The 20,629-nt window shown below is 43.8% G+C and overlaps 1 protein-coding gene across 5 annotated transcripts in view; it reads right to left on the bottom strand.

Annotated features, from left to right (window-relative positions):
- Window positions 1–10,722: 10,722 nt before the first annotated feature.
- The window catches only part of KIAA1549, a 143,280-nt gene continuing 133,373 nt past the window's right edge, over window positions 10,723–20,629 (bottom strand). For 4 of the 5 annotated variants that reach the window (XM_079150075.1, XM_079150074.1, XM_079150076.1 and 1 more), the window contains 2 exons: window positions 18,613–18,758; window positions 10,723–16,679 (listed from right to left, as the gene is read on the bottom strand). In XM_079150075.1, coding sequence (XP_079006201.1) covers window positions 16,425–16,679; window positions 18,613–18,758 — 401 coding nt within the window. In that variant the 3' untranslated portion in view covers window positions 10,723–16,424. The remainder of the gene's footprint in view (window positions 16,680–18,612; window positions 18,759–20,629) is intronic. The other variant, XM_079150073.1, reaches the window with a different exon arrangement.

The raw sequence follows: 20,629 nt of genomic DNA, 5'->3' as shown, positions 1-20,629 counted from the left end.
TATATGTGAGCGTATTTTAAAACTTAAAGAAATAATAATCTAGTTGAAGAAACAGCTCTCTTTCTCTCTGAACCCTGGTATCTGTTTTGAAGTCATATGTGTCCACACAGTGTGATTCCAGGGGTCTTGGTCAGCCCATGGTTGGAGTGTCCTGGGGACAGCCTCCACTCTACTTCCAGCCTTACTGGCTCCAGCCCACCCCTCACCTCTTCTGGGGTGACTCTTCTAGAGTGTAAGTCAGGGGGTTGACCCCAGTGAAAACCCTTCTGTGGCTCCTCAGGCTGAATCTAGCCTCTTCAGACGACCCTGGATCCTCACATCCCTCCAGCTTTGCCGCCTACATATCTTTCATGCAGATCCAGTGCTAAATTATTTCAGTTCCCTAAACATCCCAGGCCCTCTCCATCCCCTCCCTCGTTCTTGCTGTTCCCATGGCTGGAATGCACCTTTCCCAAGAGGCAATTTGCCATGAACCAAGAAAAGCTCACACTTCGCATCTAACACTTGGTTCCAATTGCAGGCTTCTCTGCTGAACAGCAGACTTGTAAATGTGTTGTTCAAATTGCTTTAAAAAAAAAAAAATGATGACAAACAGTATACAATCATGGCCAGACTGATAAAGACTCACTGGTGAAGGAGGTATTGCAGATGGTGATACTGTCCCCCAGACTGCCACTGCAGAGTCCCGGGATTTCAGTGTGCACAAAAGCCCATTTCTCTTTCACACTAAAGCAGTCAGGGCCAAAAGTGCAATCTTCATGTTTCATTTATAACATGTTCCCTTCTATCAAGAAGGAATAAGATCCAAACTGGTCGCATAAAAATAAGCAAATATTTCTGCTTTCACTGGTTAAACAAGTGGCTTCTATTCCAAATTTTGTATTATTAGGAGCAATATGTGAAGCACCAAGACTGTCAGAACTTGGAGATGCTTGGATCAAAATGCTCCTCTGAAAACTGATTCGCAAGCCACGGAACCATGAGAAGACATGGAGGAAGCTTAACTGCAGATTACTAAGCGAAAGAAGCCGGTCTGGAAAGGCTACCTACCTGTGATTCCAACCATGCCTCATTCTGGAAAATGCAAAACTGTAGAGACAGTAAAAGGATCAGTGGTTTCCAGGGACTGGGGGAGAAGACGATGACAAGAAGAGCACAGAGAAACTGTTCTGTATGATATTATAATGGTGGACACACATCATATTCGTCCAAACCCACAGGCTGTACAGTGGACCCTAGGGTAAACTCTGGACTGGGGGTGATGATAATGTATTAACACTGGTTTATCAAGTGTAGCAAATGTGCCCCTCAGGTGCTGTCATGGGCAGAGGCAGGAAGTATGTGGGAATTACCTGGAGTTTCAATTACCTGGAGTTTCCACTCAACTTGCCAGGAACCTAAAACTGCTCTAAAATATAAAATCTGCCTTTTTTTTTTTTTTTTTTTCTGGTGCTGGGGATTGAACCCAGGGTCCTGTGCTTACAAGGCAAGCACTCTACCAACTGAGCTATCTCCCCAGACCCAAAATCTGCTTTTAAAAACAGGATTTAAAAGAATCCAGGAAAGTCTTATCATCACTTTGGAGAAGGGTGGTATTTCATGAATCAAGTCAAATACCTTTGAAGTGAAATCTTCAACAAAATATCAAATAGTAGGATAACTTGTATATTTTACTGGCACCAAATTTTAATGCCTAAATTAGTTTATCAGTTCCACTCTGGAGATCAGTTATTAAGATCAGTGGTTAGGGTAATTATGAATGTTTCTTGACTCCCTAAGAGAACTGTGCTCATTTATTTTGGGAAAACGTATGGCATACCACCCCCGTTAGGCCTCGCCCTTCTCCCCATGAAGATTTATTTTTTCGTAGCCTGCACTTGGATGCCTGTGCAGAGGCGTAGTTCATCACACCTCTCATTTCATGTCACTGGGGCACCCTGGATCTCTGCAAGGTCCCTTCATTTTTCTGTACTCCCTCTTATCCCCATGCCCCTCATTCTCCTGCTGCCACTGCCTAAGGTGATCGTGTGGGTCTCTGTATGTGCCTCTATAAATGCAAGGCGTGTTATACGTTCAGCTGTTTGCATTTACATAAATGAGATCTCGTGCTGCATCTGGACTTTTCTCTGCACAATGCTGTCTTTGAGGCCTACTGTGGCTGGCGTGCACATGGCGGCCTGGGCTCTGGCCGCCACACAGATGGTATCATGGGAAGCTGCATGGTCCACTCCCCACCTCCTGTGGGACAGACGCCTACACTGTCTCCAAGCCCCATTTCCACATCACCCCAGGATGAGAATCCTCACAAGCTCCCATCCTGCATGCGCCTGTGATCAAATTTCCCTGGGAAATAATCCCAGATGCAGTAGTGCTGGGTCCCAGGAGAAGCCATTATTTAAACTAGGTCCTATAAGATTACCTGCTTTTCAAACTGACACAGAGATGACTTTATTCAGTTGTTCAAGAAACTGAAATTGACTTTTCATGATTTCTTTCAGTCTCCCCATTCCAAGACAGACGTCAGTCAAGTCCATGCCTCAGCCAAGGACAACATGCACAGTATTTCCACTGTAGGATGCTGATTTATTAAATTCCATTTTACTTTGAATCTGAGATAGTATTGCCTTTCATTTGTATCAGAGTTAGCATTTTTTTTTTCATGTGAATTTTTAAAAAGTTGCCTATAAGAAAAATCTTGGGAGCATGCAATTTAGTTGAATTAAAAAATAAAATGTATATCTGTTACTAAACTCCCGGGTTTGGACATATCCTCACCTTCAGGTATGCCAGGGTTGTGCTAGGTTTGGGAAGAATTGAAGGAAGGAAATGTATTCAAGAAGACAACACTGTGACTGGCTTTTGAAATTATAAATGAGACTGCCATGTATTTTTACCAGGAAGTCTGCATAGCAGACAGCAAGTAGCAGATCCAGGTTACAGGGCAGGATAACAGCAACTTACACACCAAACTGGAGAGAAACGTCTAACATTGTTGTCTGTAAGGTACATGCAGAGGATATGCCAGGTAGACACCAGAGTGTTCATACCAGGCAGGCAGGAGTTTTTAATAATTTTTAAATTATTTTTTAACATTTTATAATAATTTTCTCAGACTTCATATGTTGTCCCAAGAGTGAAATTTTCTGAGAGACACAGAATGTTCCTTAGCCTCCCAAGCATCTTCGATTTGCAAAGATGACAACTTCCCAAATTTTCTCTGAATTGAGACCATGTAAAAGACCGCTGGATCAAGAGGAGAAAACAAAGTTTCACTTCCCAAATTTCTGAGGGCAATTCCCCTGGAAAAACCCTGGGGAGGAGGTTGGGGGAGGCAGGTTGGTCACCAGGTTGATCTGTGTGGTGGGGGGAATTTTCATGGAAGGTAAATCGGAACTCAGTGATGGGCCAAGAGTGGTAACATTTCAAATCTTTTACTCAGACTTGCCTAGCTGAAGAAAAATGTCATGTAAATTATTTTTACTTGCATCTGTGGGTTTCCATGAAATCCTAGGAGATAGGGTGAGATGGCCAAAGTCGCATCAGATCAGTCTAGTCTAAAAAGAAAAAAAAAGCTGATCTTCTCCAGGATTCCAATTCTCTTCTTTAAATCCGCATCAGCAAGTCTACCTTGGATACTGGGACAATATAGAGGCCAGTGAATTCTACTCTGCCTGTCCTCCACCCCCCATCAAACACAGACACACACTTACATGCACCTCAGGAAGGAAGATCTATTTCCATTTGGTGACCAGTAAATGACATGTATCATACTATTAGAAGACCTCTTACATTCTGGATATATTAAAAATATCTGCTGGGCATGGGGGTGCACACCTGTAATCCCAGCGACTGGGGAAACTGAGGCAGGAGGATCTCAAGTCCAAAGCCAGCCTCAGCAACTTAGCAAGGCCCTGTCTCTCAATAAAATATATTTAAAGGGCTGGGTATGTTGCTCAGTGGTTAAGCACCCCTGGGTTCAATCCCTGATACCAAATTTAAAAAAAAAGAAACTATCCATATTTTATGACCTATTTCTGATAACTTACCTAACAGACAAATTCAAAGGAAAAAAAAAAAAAAGGAAGATTCTCTGGAGAAATAACAATTGCTTCCAATAATTTGCCCTTCTAGATAATATAACATATTGAGAAAAGACCCAAGTGTTAAACAATAAAGAAACAGTAACAATGTTACTGAAAGATACCACGTAGCTGTAAAAAGATAACCACAAAAAGGATGTAGAAACTTTTTTATAAAATCTAAAATATTTTAAAAATATAAATATAGTCCTGCTGACAGTGCAGTAAGATATATCTTCAAACATTAGGGGTATAAATTTGCCCAGGGTTTCTGAAAAGTAATTGATAATATGAAATAAAATCCTTTAAATCTACTCAGATCATTTGCCTCAATAATGCTGGCTCTAGGAATTTTTTCTAAAGAAATAATCTGAAAACCAGACAATTTTATACAGAGATATTTAGTACATCATAATTTATAATAGCAGAACCTTTGGAACAGACAAGAGCTTGTCATTAGGGAATGATTAAATTATGGTAGATCTATACAGAGGAATATAAGGCAAAAAAAAATGTGGACAGCTATACATGTGTCCACACCTAGGTAGCACAAATGTTGGATGCAAATGAGCCTTTAATGACATGGAAAAATGTCAAGACATTGCTAAAGAAGGGATGATAGAAAATTGTACATATAATATGTCCTTCAACTAGGGAAATAAAATACATAGAGAAAAATTAGATGAGATTCCACTGAGATGTTGGGGCTATTTCATACAGTCAACTTAGGAATTGTTTTTTTCTATACTTGAAATTATTTTCCAAACTTCTAAAAAAATCATGACTTCATAATAAAACTGCATTAAAAACAAAAAGCCCAGCATAATGGTCTATACCTACAGTCCCAGCTACTTGGGATGCTGGAGTGGAAGGATTACTCAAGTCCAAGAAAAAGAGAGAGAGAGAGAGAAAGAAAATACACACATGCTCATATGGGGGAAATGACCTTTTGGAATATTCTGTGACCTCAGAAAGTAAATCACCTCCTTCTGAAATATTATCCTTTCTTATAAAAGGTCCCCAGGATTCCTCTTAAGAAGAACTCCAAGCCAGATACAGTGGCACAACACTTGTAATCTCAGCAGCTCAGGAGGCTGAGGCAGGAAGATCGTGAGTTCAAAACCAGTCTCAGCAATTTAGCAAGGCCCTAAACAACTTAGCAAAATCCTGACTCTAAATAAAATATTTTAAAAAGGACTGGGATTGTGGCTTAATGGTTAAGGACCCCTGGGTTCAATCCCTGGTACAAACGACAACAACAAACTAAACTCCAAATACCACAATGTTGCAATATAGATTAAAAGATGTTAGATAACTTACCCAAGGTTATATATATGGTAAGAAGCAAAGATAGATTGAAGCGTAGGTGCTGTCACTGCAAAGGTAATGCCTGATTCTTCTATTGTATACTTTAGAATTATTACCATTACTATGATGAGGATATAACATGTTGTAATGCATTTTAGCTATTATTTTTAAATCATTGTAACAAAGCCTCCAACTCAATTGTATTTCTCAACATGTTTTTTTTTTTAAAAATTTTAGATGTTGGTAAGCCTTTATTTTATTCATTTATTTATATGTGGTACTGAGACTTGAACCCAGTGCCTCACACATGCTAGGCAAGTACTCTACCACTGAACCACAACCCCAGTGCTATTTTTGTTTTTAATCACTTTTCAATCTGCCCAAGCCTGTGGGAACAGGAAGAAGCAAAGGTGGACGCACACTCAGGTGTCCTAACTGCAAAGCTAATGCTTGAGACTACTATTATAAACTTTATAATGTAAACCATTACTACCACTGCTGCTACTAAATTAACAATTATTCTTATAGCATTCTAGCAAATCACACCAACTCCCCCTGCCCCTGTAGTGGGGATTGAACCCCAATCAATGCTAACACTAATCAAAAGAAAAATGAAGTTGTTATATTAATTTCTGACAAAGCTGGCTTCAGAGCAAGGAAATTTATCAGGGATTAAGAGGGACATTACACACTGAGGAAGAGGCCAATGCTCCAAGATGATGTGACAATCCTTAATGTGCCTGTGCCTGACAACAGAGCGTCAGAATACAGGAGGCAAACCTGATAGAACCGCAAGGAGAAACAGACAAAGCTGTTAATATAGTTGGAGATTTCAAGTGCCCCTGATCAGGAACTGACAGATGGAGCGGGCAGAAAGTCATTAAGGAACTGAACAGCACCACCAAGTCACCTGGATGTGATTGACATGTATAGAACACTTGCTCTGACAACAGAATGCACATTCTTCCCACACTCACATGGGACATTCATCAAGTCAGGCCACAAAACACCTTAACAAATTTAAAAGAACAAATACTAGCAGGTCCCTTAGTCATTGTGTTACACCAAATAATGGGCACCATTAATCTGAAATGTATTTCACTAGTCACATGGAAAATGAAAGAGAATTCATCTTATTAATTAATTAATGTACTGTGGAATCAAACCCAGGGACTCTCTACCTCTGAACTATGTCCCCAGCCCTATTTATTTACTTATTGAGACTGGGACTTGCAAAATAGCTCAGGCTGGCTTTGAACTTGTGATCCTTCTGCCTTCAGCATCCCAATTCCACACCCTACAGAATTCATTTTTTAAAAAAGCACAAAATTAGACAATTTCCTATAAAATAATGTTTTTACTGTCTATTTTAAAAAAATCAGAGTTTACTAATCCAAAAAAATGGTAACATATTCAGTTGGAGTGTTTTTTTTCCCTGAACAAAAAGTGTTGTCTATTTCTGAATACTTGCAGACTGATCAGACTCTGCCAGTGTTGTTTTCCTTCCTGTGCACAGTGGGAAAACATCCTGATCCCAAAGGATTGGTTTCCCCATTATTCCCTGAGTCCCAATCCCTCACTTTCTTCTGTCTTCTGCGTTATCCACACCCTCCCCCATTCCATGGATTGTCTCCATTAGCACACACTTCTGTTAGCTGTTATGTTAAGGTTGCTAGGTTTAGAAAATAAAAAACAAAATACAGATACCTAGATAAGTTTGAATTTTGAACTGGGAATTAAACCCAAGGGTGCTTTACCACTGAGCTAAGTCCCCCAGCCCTTTTTTTCAAAACAGTGACTCCTTAAGTTGCTGAGGCTAGATTTGAACTTTTTATCCTCCAGCCTCATCTTCCTGATTTGCTAGAATTACAGGTGTGTGCCACCACACCCAGCTCCAGTTGTTTTTCAAAAGACCATAATTTACTACGATTTTGATGCTAATATCCCTGGTGGTAGAGTTACACTGGTTTTTATTTCCTTCATTTTCGCTGATCTGAATTTTGACCAGGAAAGGCAGAACAAATAAGGTGAAGTTCAATAGGTTAGTTAGTATGTGATGCTCTGATTTAAATTTGGTTGTGTCTTTTTAAAAATTTAACTTTACTCCTAATTTGGGAGTCAAATTTGTCTCCCCAAGAAACCAGAAAGAAAAACATCTAAAATCTAAACACACACGGTTCTCAGACCAAGTGTCTCCGAGGCAAGTAGCCATGATCATCTTTCTCTCACTCTTAGTTTTGGGAAGATCTAAACCTCCTGTGATCTCATCTGTATGCTGCTAAAAATAGAATAACCCTACAGCTATTCCAAAACAGCCACAGTGCAGATGGCTGTTGGAAAAGAAGACCAATGCTCACTTGCACTGAACTGTAGCAGCTCTGTTTAGTTCCCAAGACCACACTCCTGCCCCTTTAAAAAACACTTTGCAGTAACACTTTATTTAAAAACATCTCAGAATTTTAAAATACCAAATGAAAGAAAACCACTGGTTTAAAGCCAGGCATGGTGGTGCATGCCTGAATCCCAGCGACTCGGGAGGCTGAGGCAGCAGGATCTCCAGTTCAAGGCCAGCCTGGACAACTTAGATCTCAAAATAAAAAATAAAAGGGGAACAGAAAGTGGGGGGCTGGTGGTGCAGCTCAGTGGTAAAGCACCCAGGGTTCAATTAAAAAGAAAGGAAGGGAAGGAGGAAGAAGAAAGGAAGAGAGAGATGAAGGAAAAGAGGAAGGAGAGGCATATTACCACTTCAGAGAACCCGAATCCAAACACTTAAACTTGAGTGTGTTGTTAAGACGCTGAAGGACCCATCTGTGAACAGGCTCTCTGAAACAATGTCACAATACGCTTCAGAGTTTACCCTTCTGTAATGCTATACTTTGGCGCTAATACAACAAATCAACTTAACTACACAAATGTGGTTTACCTAAACTTGTGGCTGTAATTTTTCCAGGTTTCACATTAGGGAAATCAAACATACACCACCCCCCACATTTATTCCTGAATGGGCAGAGGGTGCAGCACGGCAGGAGCTGGAGACCCGGGAGGAAGAAGGTTACTCCAAACGCCGGGTGGGCAACAGGTTCCATCAGTCTAGAGATCTAACTCAGGCTCTGGCCCCAGGGACCTCTTCTTGTTTTCTTTCTACCTTAAGCTGTGCTTGGCAGGTACAAAGTGGAAGAGGAAAGAGCCAGACAAGAAACGCCAATTGTGGTTCAAGTTCATCAACGTGAACCCCAGTCAACTCAGAGTATGGGCCTTGGGCGTGGGACAAGCCTGACCTTCCTTCTGAGTCTCAGCTTCTTCTAGTGACTTCCTGCTCTTCCATCCACTGGAACGCGTTTACATTCAGAGCATGTGAGATCTCATAGGGTCGTAAGTCCGACCGTTACCATGGCATTTTTGTTGCTGTTTTTATCCAAAAGCTGTATTTATTAAAACGTAAAGATACGTGAATTACAACTGTTAACAATTGTTTCTTCAGCTAGGTCATAGAGTATTGAAACATGCGACTATTATATATAAATGTATTTTCTTAATTCATTCGTTTTCTTTCAAAGATTTATTTTTGGTTCTTTGAAATTGGCTTAGATTTCCATAACATGGTATTATTATTTTTCTTAATCTCTTTAAACATCTCATTCTTTTTAAATAACTTTTATTCATTCATTTAATTATGTGGTGCTGAGAATCAAACCCAGTGCCTCACACGTTAGTCAAGCGCTCTACCACTGAGCCACAACCCCAGTCCCTCAAGCATTCGTTGAGGTCTTCTCATAGTGTTTTATTTCCTCTAATTATTTTAGGTTCAATTTTCCTTTGGGTTGATCCCATGAGGGCTTATGTTATGCTAGACTTGGAATTGCTAACCGTGGCCTCAGTGATGGCAGGAGCTGTGTGCCCTGAGAGGTGCGACAGAATCTGGCTGTGGACAGGACCCTATCATCCTGCGGAAGCTGCATGGGCTTTAACTGTGCCACATCAGTGTGTGTGCGTGCGTAAGGTGAGGAATGCTGAAGATTGAACTCAGGGCCTTGTGTTTATTTTATGTATTGTGATGCTGGGAGTCAAACTGAGGACCCCTGTATGCTAGGCATACACACTACCACTGAGCTATACCACCCAAACCGTTCTTTTATTTTAAAATCACCTTAGGTTTGGAAAAAACCTGCAAAAATTATGTACAGAGTTTCTGTACAGCTTCTCCATAGTTCCCTCTAATATTTAAGTCTTAATACCATAACAGAGCAAAACCAATAAAATACCCTTTATCCAATTGTTTAAACGACAGCCGTTCTTTGGATCTCTCCCAGGTTCCTACCAGGGTCCTCCTCTGTTGGTGTCACCGTCCCAGGATCCTATCCAGGATTCCACATTTCATCTTGTTGCTATGTCCTCCTGTGATCTGAGCTCCTTCTGCTTTTCTAAGTTGCCAGGGCTTCTCGTTTCCTCGGGTTTCACCAAAACTCCAGGTTTACCCTATTACCTTTCAAGATTGTAAGGACTTTAACCTTCTCATTTCTTGCTAAATCTTTTAATTCCAAAATGAATCAGCTCTTAGCAGATGCCTCAATTCGATCAGTGGGCAGCAGAACAGCAGAAGGGCGTGGCGCTGGCGACGTGAGTGGAAATCGATCCCGCAAGTTCCTCGCCGAATGGAATACTTTCAACTTAATTCCTTGGAAAACAAAGGCAGGACTAGGTGTTCTCACCAGGGACACAGATTTAGACAACTGAAAGGTCACCTCACCCAACTTTTCACGTTTTACAAATGAGAAAACTATCATGTTGCCAAGGAAATAAACAGAAAATATCACTTTGACACCAATTCATAGCATTTATTGACATTTCCATTTCAAATGCTAGGAAAGCTGTAAAAATTGTAAACATGGAAACCAAACACTTGCATAAATTATTTCAAAAAATCTACACAGCACATTAGAAAACAGTGCAGCTAATTGAAGGGTAGAAACAGAACCGCCAAGTAGAAGGGAGGGTTCGATTACTAAATCATATACCCATACTGAGATTTAGGTGCCCATTTGAGACCAGCAAATCATGATTGTCAGGTTCAATTTGCAGTATTGATGCCACGGATGGCCCCAATTTTCTCTGCAGTTTCATACATTAATAGTCATGACCTAGGAAAGAGGGTGCAGGAAGAATCAGAAGTACATGGGTCTTCACCAAGAAGAGACAGGTTGGCACCCCAGGGAAATCCATGAGGCAACCCCTCCAGTTAACACTAGCCTAATCTCCAGGGTCCCCAGTGAAGCTCCAGAGGAGGGCCAAGTGGAGAGTCTTCCTACCCCCATCCACTTTTCTGAACTGACTCCCTGCAGCTCAGAGCAAATGAGCTAATGCCTAAGATGCAGTTCCTAGTACCTCCCTCCTCCCTCCCCACATCTGCCAGAGGAGCAGAGCAGGTGTCTGGCCTGACCTCCAACCCATACTGTTCCCAACCTGCACACTTGGGAGTCAAGTTTAAACCTGGTGGACACAAGAAAAGGGCATTCACAATGCTCCGAGTAGTCCGGGAAGAAGGTTCTGGGCCATCAGGGACAGCGAGATTAGAATCATTCCCTTGGTTCCCGGTCCCTTCTACCTTTTAAACACGAAGTGGTGCCAGAGCAGAAAAACCCAGAGACAGAAAGCAAAGCAAGGAGCCTGGATCATTATCTACCCTGTGGGACACCAAATTGTACTAGAGTGTATCAGACGAAGACACTGATTGCTTCTCTCACTTTCTCAATGGTTCCTGCTTGTTTCCAAAGACACTATTTTCATCCTATACTTCAATGCTGTCATGTCCCCCACCCCTCACTGGGGACTGAACCCAGGGGTACTCTACTACCGAGCTACATCCCCAGCCCTTTTCTTATCTTTCTTTATTTTTGAGTCAGGGTCTCACTGGGTTGCTGAGGCTGGCCTCGAACGTGTGACCCTCCCGCCTCAGTTTCCCGAGTCACTGGGATTACAGGTGTGTGTCACCATGCCCTGCTCTGCTGTACATTCTTGAGATAAAGGATCAAGTGTGCTGTTGCACAAGCATGGACTGAGTGCTGTACCGCCTCACGGCGTTCTTCAAGTCTTTTCAACAGTGGACAAAGGAGTTCTAGTTTAAACATCAACAATTCCTCCAAAAACATCAAAAGAAACTGGAAACCTGGGCCCTCCCTGCTCATTAGGTGACAAGTGTCAAGTCTACACATTTTATGAGAATGTCACAGCCATGGCTCATAGAAACACCTCCTGCAGCTGTTGGAGTAAAGGTGAAACCGAAGTTCAATGGACTGGCCATAGGAACGAGTTTGTGCTCACACGGACCACCCGCAGGCACCCAGGAGGCACCCTCGTCCCTGCCTGGGCCCAGCGTGGATGAGAAGACTGGCCACCAGCTTTGGAGCCTTGCTCTGGAGGTAGAAATGACGTGGCGAGAACTCCGGGAGAGCTGAAGTCAGTGTGGGACTCAAGACCAGGAGTGCCCTGTCCCAGAACCTAGCCGGCTGTCCTTCCAAGCGTCAAATGCATTCACGTCTAAGGCTCCAGGACGCAAGGGCAAGGAGAGGGGCACTTAATGATTAACCCGTGGAGTGCTGCCAACGCAGACCGCCTCTGGGGGGACTGGCTTGGTTACTGGAGAGCTCAGAAAGACGTCGCACAAACGCAGTAAACATTGACCCTGTACCCGAGAAATGGGGGACTCATAAAGCGCAGTTCCTCATTTCAGCTGACGCTTTCCCAGCATGCCTCCTGTGCTCTGCAACACACAGGTCTCCTGCCCCATAAAATCTGGTTGGCAACAACCCACTCCTTAAGAGCCATGTGCCACCAAAATCCACACACACTCTGGCATTAAATAAAATTTGAGGAAAATGTGTAGCTATAAAAAAGCCAAATACGTTTATTTAAAATCTGCTATGCTCCAAAAAGGGTTAATGTTACTGAAAGGCTGGCCATCAAGGTCTGCTCTAAGCGGCAACCCTCTGAATCATTCTTGTCACTATTTGCACACTTTACACTGGACGCTTAGCAGTTCCTGGTCCCCTGCACTTGCTCCCCGCCCCTGAGACCTCCATCAGTACATCTCCACCAGCTTGGTCGTCTGCTCACGTGTCACAGCAAATGCATCCGCCAGCACCACTGCCTCCTCTTCGGAATCATCCTCAACGCTGCAGTTTGCCACGCTGCCACTGTTCAGGATCAAGTTCATTTCCAACGCCAGCAAACACTAATTTCAACACCCTTCCCCACTACAGGCTCATCTCGTGCATCTCACCACTGGCAGGGACTTGATCTCTCCCCGAGAGCCTATGACTTCCCAACATGGAACTTCCATGACTTCTGAGTACCCAAAGCACTTGTGCATTTGAACTTTATGGATCTTTAACCCATGTTATTTTTTTCTCTTCCATTGTTTATACCCATCTGTACCATCTGACTTAGATTCTAATATTTCAGAAGACAGGGCTCCGTGGCTGCTGACCTATTTGGTGCCAGAAGCACAGAAAGGCAGTAGCAGAAAGATAATTAACTGATGCCCTTTGAAAGGTGTGTGCGGGGGGTGAGTTTAAAACAAAAGGTGAGGAGCATGAGTCCCACGGGGTTTTGAGTCCTGCTCTGGATGCGTCCGTGTGAACCCTCACTGGCAGATGGTGGCGGTCCCGTCACCCATCCCAGGGAATTCGTACAGAGAACGTCCTTCGTTTTCACAGTGCTTGATGCTCCGTCCTCAAGGGGTGTCTGCAGACGGGAACACCTCACTTTCTCACAACTCGAGAACCTGGGAGGTGGGCCCGCGAGGCGTGTTCTTGTGGATTAAGGGAAAATGAAATTCAGAGAAGGAACCTGTCACAGGGAGTTAGTTAAAAAGTCTAACAATCTCCTCTACAACGCTGACTCCAATTTATAGTTTGTTACAACTAGAATTTCTAAAACAGGAAAAAATTAGACATAAAATTTAAATTTAAATGGAACTCCAAAGTTGTGCATGATCAAACAGAAGGATTTTTTTTTTTTTTTTTTTAAAGTAGAGCATGCTAACGGGGTGTCTGAAGACCCACCGGGTGTGGTGCATCCCACTATAGTCAGGACATTGAATTTGGTAACTGGTAAACTACTACAGCAGCTGCTTAGGGGCAACAAGCGCAAACCAAGGGTGCCTCACACAACGACCCAGCACTGGCAACCGCAGGACCTGCTCACGCCACCAGCTGCTGGTTATATGTCATCTTTGGTCTTGACTTCTCTTCAAAGGTGTATTGGTTCTAAGAATGAGAGCACAGGCAGAATCCCTTTGTGGCAGTTTGAAAGGCATCCAATCTGCTATTGCAGCCACACCCTTTGAAGCAGAGACCCGTTTTTGCAACACACAGAGGAGGTAACCATTTTCAGGACACATGAGATGCAAAACACGTACAACACCAAGCAGAAATCCGGGGAGAGAAAGGGTCATTTATTCCATCTGCTGTCACAAGATGTGAACTTACTATAAGGTGTCCATAATAAAACTGCTTGGATATCTAAGCCTTAATATTATAATCAGGAAACCTGCTCTTTCTGAGTGGCATGAAAAGAGGATCCATTTTAGGGACAGTCTGGTATTAAGCCAAGACCAAGAGGTAAGAAATCTAGCCCAGAATGGGGCCTTCTCTCCTACGCTACTGGGAGCCTTTGGGGACTGCCTGACAAGAGGCTGCCAGTCATTTATTCGACAGACCTACCGTTATGGTTTGGATATAAGGTGTTCCCTGAAAAGCTCATGTGAGAGCCAATGCAGGAATGTTTGGAGGCAAATAATTAGGTCGTGAGCTGTAACCTCATCAGTGGATTAATCCACTTGATGGATTAATCATTTGATTTTGGCAGTACTGCAAATTGAACATGGGGTGTTCTGTCACTGAGCTACATCCCCAGGCCTTTCTATTTTGAGACAAGTTCTCATTAAGTTGCCCAGACTAGCCTTGAACTTAGGATCCTCCTGCCTCAGCCTAAGTAGCTGGGGTTACAAGTATGCACCACCAAGCCCAGCTTGAATTGAAACCTGAAGGGACCACTGGTTAGCAACTGCAGGCAAGTTGGGTACGGCTGGAGGAAACAGGCCCTGGGACAGGCCCTTGGGGATTATATTTTGCCCCTGGCTCCTTGTTTTCTCTGCTTCCTGGCTGCCATGAGCTGAGAAGTTTCCCTTCACCACACCCTTCCATCCCGATGTTCTGTACCCTCTTGCACCCAGAGCAATGGAGCTGGATGACCATGGACTGAAAACTGATAGCCCAAAATAAACTCTTCCTCCTCTAAATTGTTCTCATCAGATGCTTCAGTTACAGTAACGAAAAGCTGACTAACATACTTACCTTTCTGTACCCCTAGTCTTTCAGTGGAATGCAGGTGAAAAATGGCTACCCTTGAATTCCCCAGAACTGACTTTCCCTGTGTCCCCAAACTCTAAATGTGTTCCACAAGCTTAACCAAGAAGGGAGTAAAGCATGATTATGGAACCAATGATTATACTCCGGAGGCTTGTTCTAGCTGTTTCCGGATCCTTAAAACTTGGCGCAGGTACACAGATTTTGATTAAAGCACAGTCCCAAATTCTACCTTGTTATCTGCTGTTTAATCAAAAGTATTAATTCATCTGATAAAAAGAGGCTCAGAGTGGGAATCTCTTCTGTAAGCCTGCATTTCCTGAGTTTCACTCAGGCACCAGAAAACAGAATGTCACTCTCTTTCTGACTATAACGTGGGACATGGGGAAATGTTTACTTCAGGAGCATGTTTTAAGTGAGATGACCCCCTCTCTCTGGCCCACAGTGCATGAGACAGTTTAATAGTCACTCAACAAAGTAATAACACAATAAAATCAGAAATGAGGGGGAACTCTCTCCTTTTCCTTGTGGTCTCAAAATTCTTCTTGACACTTCTTGATTCATTGAAGAAAGTCTGGAATTGGACTCAGTTCCACTTCCAGGTCTTGAACACAGGGAATGGGTTACTAGGGATGGATTCACAATAATTTGGTGGTCCTGGGAATTTGTTTTAAATAACGTCTGCGTACATAAGACTTCTCATTCAAACATAATTTGTGAGCAAGATCACGAGCAAAATGCAAGGATCTACCAGTTAGGACCTCCTGAAAGCCTCATTCTGCAGGACTGGCCTCAATGGTATGTGCTGAAATGGGGTCCCATCAGGAGGTGCACAAGCCCCGTGATTAAATGGCAAACACAATCAAGGAGGTAAATCTAAATTCTGATATGTATTTTGAATAACCAAATAAATATTAAGCTCTCCCCCACCACTTGGGAGTTGCTTTTTTTTTTTTCCTCCCCTAGAACAGAATGAACCCTTGGACACATTCTTCCGCTGCAAAGCCAAGGTTGCATTTCACAGACACAAAGGCGAAGGGGCCTTGGAGCTGTAGCACCAGAAAAAGGAGGAAGAACACAGGCGATGGCTTCGTTTGGAGTCATCAGGCTCTAGAACTATCATTTGGTTTCTCACTAGTAGCTTTTTAAAAAAATCTCCCAACAGTCTTAGTATTCTTGTTGTTAATATTCCTATTAAAATAAGTTCCTATGGAGAAAAAGAGGGAAATCAAGCCGTGAATAAAACGTCTTCAAAACTCTTCTTAGAAAACAAAGCAGCAGGTGCATCGTACACGTCAGTCTGAATCCCTTGGAATCGCTCGGTTCCTTCCAACCCGACGCCATCTACGCATTTTCATCTTTTGCCTTGAAAAAGGAGACTTAAGTCATTTTGTTAGCTTAGGTTTATGTTTTGTTTTTGTGAAATGTTGCTGGCTTTTGGCCAAAAGTACACACATTTCAACAGAACCCGAGTGGCCACCAAATTGCCAATCAAGGAGAAGTGTCATGAGTTGTTGTATGACTTCTGGCATCTTCTAAAATTGCAACTTGCTCCCTCCCTCAGGCAGGGGCCCGAGGATGCTCATTCCTCCTACAAACACCCACTCAGTTGACTTCCTTTTGGTCTTGCTTCCACGGGAAGCGGATACTGGCCAGCCTGTGGCGAGGCCCATCAGCTGTGGAAGTTCTGCACGGCGCTCTGTTTCTGGGAGAGCCGGAGGAGTTCCTCGCGGATCGCTTTGATGAGGGAGGCTGAGGAGTGGCCGGGTTGGAGGTCTTCCGTGGAGCTGGTGGGGTAACCCAGCCCAGGGCCCGGCAGCCCCCGGTGAGGGAGGTTCCCGGGAGGAGCTGAGGGCTCCCTGCCTGAAGTCCTTGGCACCTGAAACAGCGGTGAAGAAGAATAATCTTGATGTCCGAGCATGTGAGGCTGAAAAACATGGCAAACGTTACTGCACTTCCCACGTGAGGACACCAGGAAACATCAGATTCAAATCGGCATTGGGACCACTCAGGGGCTACCCCCACCTCCCACCCCGTCGCCCAACCCTCTAGCCCGGTGCTGCTGCCTGAGCCCATGTCGCAGGGTGTGGAGGGAATGGGTGAAGCTGGCGATGGTGTGGGACTCCCCGCCACAGGAAACGGGGCACTTGGGAGCCGGAAAGACAGGGAGGGAGGGGGAGCACCTCATGAAGGTGGAGGTCAGAGGGCAACACTTGAGAGCAGAGGGAGGTAAGACTGGGGCAAAGGGGATGGGAAGAATCACTGCCTCAGCCGGGTCTGGAGTCCCAAGAGCGCGAGAACTCGTGCTGGGGCCGTGGAGCCTGAGCCAGATCACAAGGTCACCTTCCATCTTGTCAATCTGTTGTCTCCTTGTTGTTGTTGTTGCTGCTGCAGCATTGAGATTCAGACCCAAGGCATGTGACATGCTAGGCAAGCCCTCTGCCACTGAGCTGTATCGCCTGCCTGCCTGCCTGCCTGCCTGCCTACAATCATCTACATAGCTTCCCATCCGTCACCTATCTATCAGTCTGTCTTGAGGTACTGGGTATCGAATCCAGGGGTGCCACTGAGCTATTTCCTACACCCTGTTCATTTTTCGTTTTGAGACAGGGTCTAAGTTGCCGAGGCTGGCCTGGAACTTGTGATCCTACTGCCTCAGTCTCCTGAGTGGCTGGAATTACAGGCATGTGCCACCAAGGCCAGTGTCCGTCTCTCCATGCGTGTCTATCGAGAGCAATTTAAAGTTAAGTTACACACACAAAAGTAGACGACAGTTCTGCTCATGTCTGCAGAATACAGATTAATTTGGCCTTCATTTGACAAGAACAATTATGCTTTTCAGTGATCGTTTTTCATTTTAAAAATAATCTTCATTTTTTTTTTTCAAGTGGAAAAAAGCCTCAGGTCTGTACACTAAATCAGTGTCCAGGTCAGTGTGGTAAATCTGTGTACTAAAAACCTGAATGCTAAAAGTGAGGGAGACATGGCCTTCTAGTCCTGACTTATTTATTTCTACATTCCACTTCTCCAAAGAGCAATAAAGAAATCCTTCAAAGTGAACATTACTGGATTTGACTAGAAAACCTAAAATACGTCATGAAACTAAGCAAGGCACAATGAAGGCAAAAAAAAAAAAAAAAGTGTCAATAAACTTCAAGCAAAGCTCTAAGCTTTGCAGTCCTAAGTCTAACAAATGTCTTTTGGGGAAAACCATATTCTAATGTGAATTTACTGTCACCACATAAAGTGTCGAGCCATGAGAGGGCTCTAGCATAGCTGCTAGGAAGGTGCAGAAATTCAATAAAAGTAGGAGCATAAAGATAGAGGTAAAACCTAAAGTGGTATTTTGGTTTGTATTTTCCAAACTTCATTAATTTATCCCTTGAGGATATGAAATTCTTGAGAAAAACAGTGAAGAGTACTTGGAGAGGTTATCTGTTCCCCCACTGAGTGGAGCCTGTCTTGAAACCCTGCGACCTGTGCGCTTACTCCAAGACCATCCACACACAGCGGCCAAGGCAGAATGACATCAGTGAGCCAGAAAGAAGCACAGTGGTGAGATCAGGGCGGTCTACACAGTGATCACACCAAGACCCAGGCCAGATCTTATCTACCTTCAGGTTCAGACTTGCTACTTAGAGCCATCGAAATCTGCCTCAAGAAAATACACAGGCTTCCCAAAAGTGGGAGAGAGTTTACTACAGGATACAGCAAAAACACAGTAAGGTGAAAATAGTGAGGGAGATTAAAACTTTTTTTCTTTAAACATAGGTTTGAAAAATGGATCCCCCAAACTGTAGCAGCTAAATTAAAAGATTACATGAGAAGCTTAACTCATGGCCCACGTCCTGGATACTCACGGCCTCTCTTCGCCCTGCTTCATCCTCCCCATATGCAGGCCAGCCTGGTCCCCCATATTGGCCGCCTCTGCTGGGTGGGATTTCCACGGGCTGGGCCCCGATTCTGCTAGCAATGCCCACCTGCGTCAGGTGCTGGATCTGGGAGCCTGGGAGGAACAGGGTGCAGTGGCCCGGTCAGCATTTATAGGAGGAAGGCTATGGAGAAAAATACCGTCAACTCTGACCACTGGCTCCTTTAAGGACGAGGGAGGAGCAATGCCCACGCACAGCACCAGCGGCATCTCCAGAAACACTTCTCCTAAGAGAACGCCCAGGAGCGGCTCCAATTCCCTTTCAGTACCTGCTGACATCAAAGGTCTAGGACGAAGGATCACGGAGGGCACTTCTGCTGTCTGTAGGGTGACAGCCAGGGCCGCCCTGCTGATTTTTTAATTATTTTCATTTTTAAAATATGCTTCGTATTTTTTGAATCATTCTGAATCAAAGGGGTTTGGAGCCATAAAGAAGCTGAGGCCTGGTTCTTGCTGCCTGTGACTTTGAGATTCACAAGGAGCAGAATATCCAATATGCCTTTTTCTTTTTTTCCTTGTTACCAGGAATTGAATCCAGCTACTTAACTACTGAGTCACATCCCAGGGCCTGACTAAGTAGCTGAGGTCTTTTTTGAACTTGCGAACCTCGGCCTCAGTCTCCCGAGCCGCTGGGGTTACAGGTGTGTGCCACCGTGCCCAGCTGTTTGTGTCTTAAAAGGCTGGAATGCAGAAGGCGGAGGCCCTCTTCCTCACAGTGTTCCCACGACTGAGTCATAGCACCAGCAACACCACACACCTCTGCTCACCAGTGAGGGACACTGGTCGGGCCACTGGCCCTCTGGCACTAACTCCTATATACTGGGAAACCTGAAGCCTCATGTGGCTCTGCGGGTCAGGTGTTAAATAACCTATTTTCCTCTACCACCAACTTTTGGCATTTGGAAATATTCCTACACTGCAAATTAAAGGACGAAAAAAGGCATCTTTATTTATTTTATTTTACTTTACTTTTTACAGTGTTAGAGATAGAACCCGGGGCTCCTGCAGGCTAGGCAAGTACTCTACCACTGAGCTGCACTCCTGTCCTAAAATCTGCATGTGCTATGACATACTTATTTTCAAATGCTCCCAGGATCAAGCTCATCTGTGATGCTCATGCTCTGAGAATTCATGGAAGGGAGGGCCCCTCCAATGTAAGCCCACTCCTACCCATATCATCTAGTTATCAATGTAAGCCCACTCCTACCCATATCATCTAGTTATCAACCTCAACTCATCAGCTGTGTTGAGAAAGAGAGCGCCCCACTGGTTTAATTTGGAGATATATATATAGATATATCGATATATCTATATAGGTAATTGAAAGTCAGGAAAAATTGTCCAGGCCTCAGCCAGAGCAATGAACTCCACTGAAACACTTATCCAGAATCCAGTCGTGATTCTGCTTCCTGCTTTGATCACTCAACATTACAGGACAGGCTTTCCCCGACTCCACATGGAGCGTGGAGCCTCTGACAAGACTACTCCTGAGGCCTGGTTTTCCAACTTTCCCAATGCTGTTAAAAATCTGATCAGTTATTTCAAGGATTGGAAGATATGAAATAGATTAAGTACCAAACACATGTGGGCAAGGTGGCAACTGGTGAATCCTAAATTCCTCTTTTCTTTTTTTTCTTTTTTTTTTTTTGAGACAGGATTTTTGATAAGTTGCCCAGTCTTCAGGCTGGTCTTAAGAGATCCTCCAGCCTCAGTCTCCTGAGTACTGGGACTCTGGGTGCCCGCCACCTTGCCTAGCACCTCTTTTCTGACTTTTTATATTTTCATCTTAAATAGCTGTGCAATTTACTCAGTAATGCACTTACTGGGAATCTAAGAAACTAACGATTTTTTTGCTATTCTGAATAATGTTGTGATAAACATCTTGGCACACATAATTCTTCTGCAATATTTTGGATTTAGGGGACTTCCTTTCACTTTCTAGAAGT

This window comes from Sciurus vulgaris, assembly GCF_902686455.1.
Source record: "Sciurus vulgaris genome assembly, chromosome: 8".
NCBI lineage: Eukaryota > Metazoa > Chordata > Mammalia > Rodentia > Sciuridae > Sciurus > Sciurus vulgaris.
The sequence above is the reverse complement of the archived record's forward strand: the minus strand, read 5'-3'. Positions and strand labels throughout refer to the sequence as shown.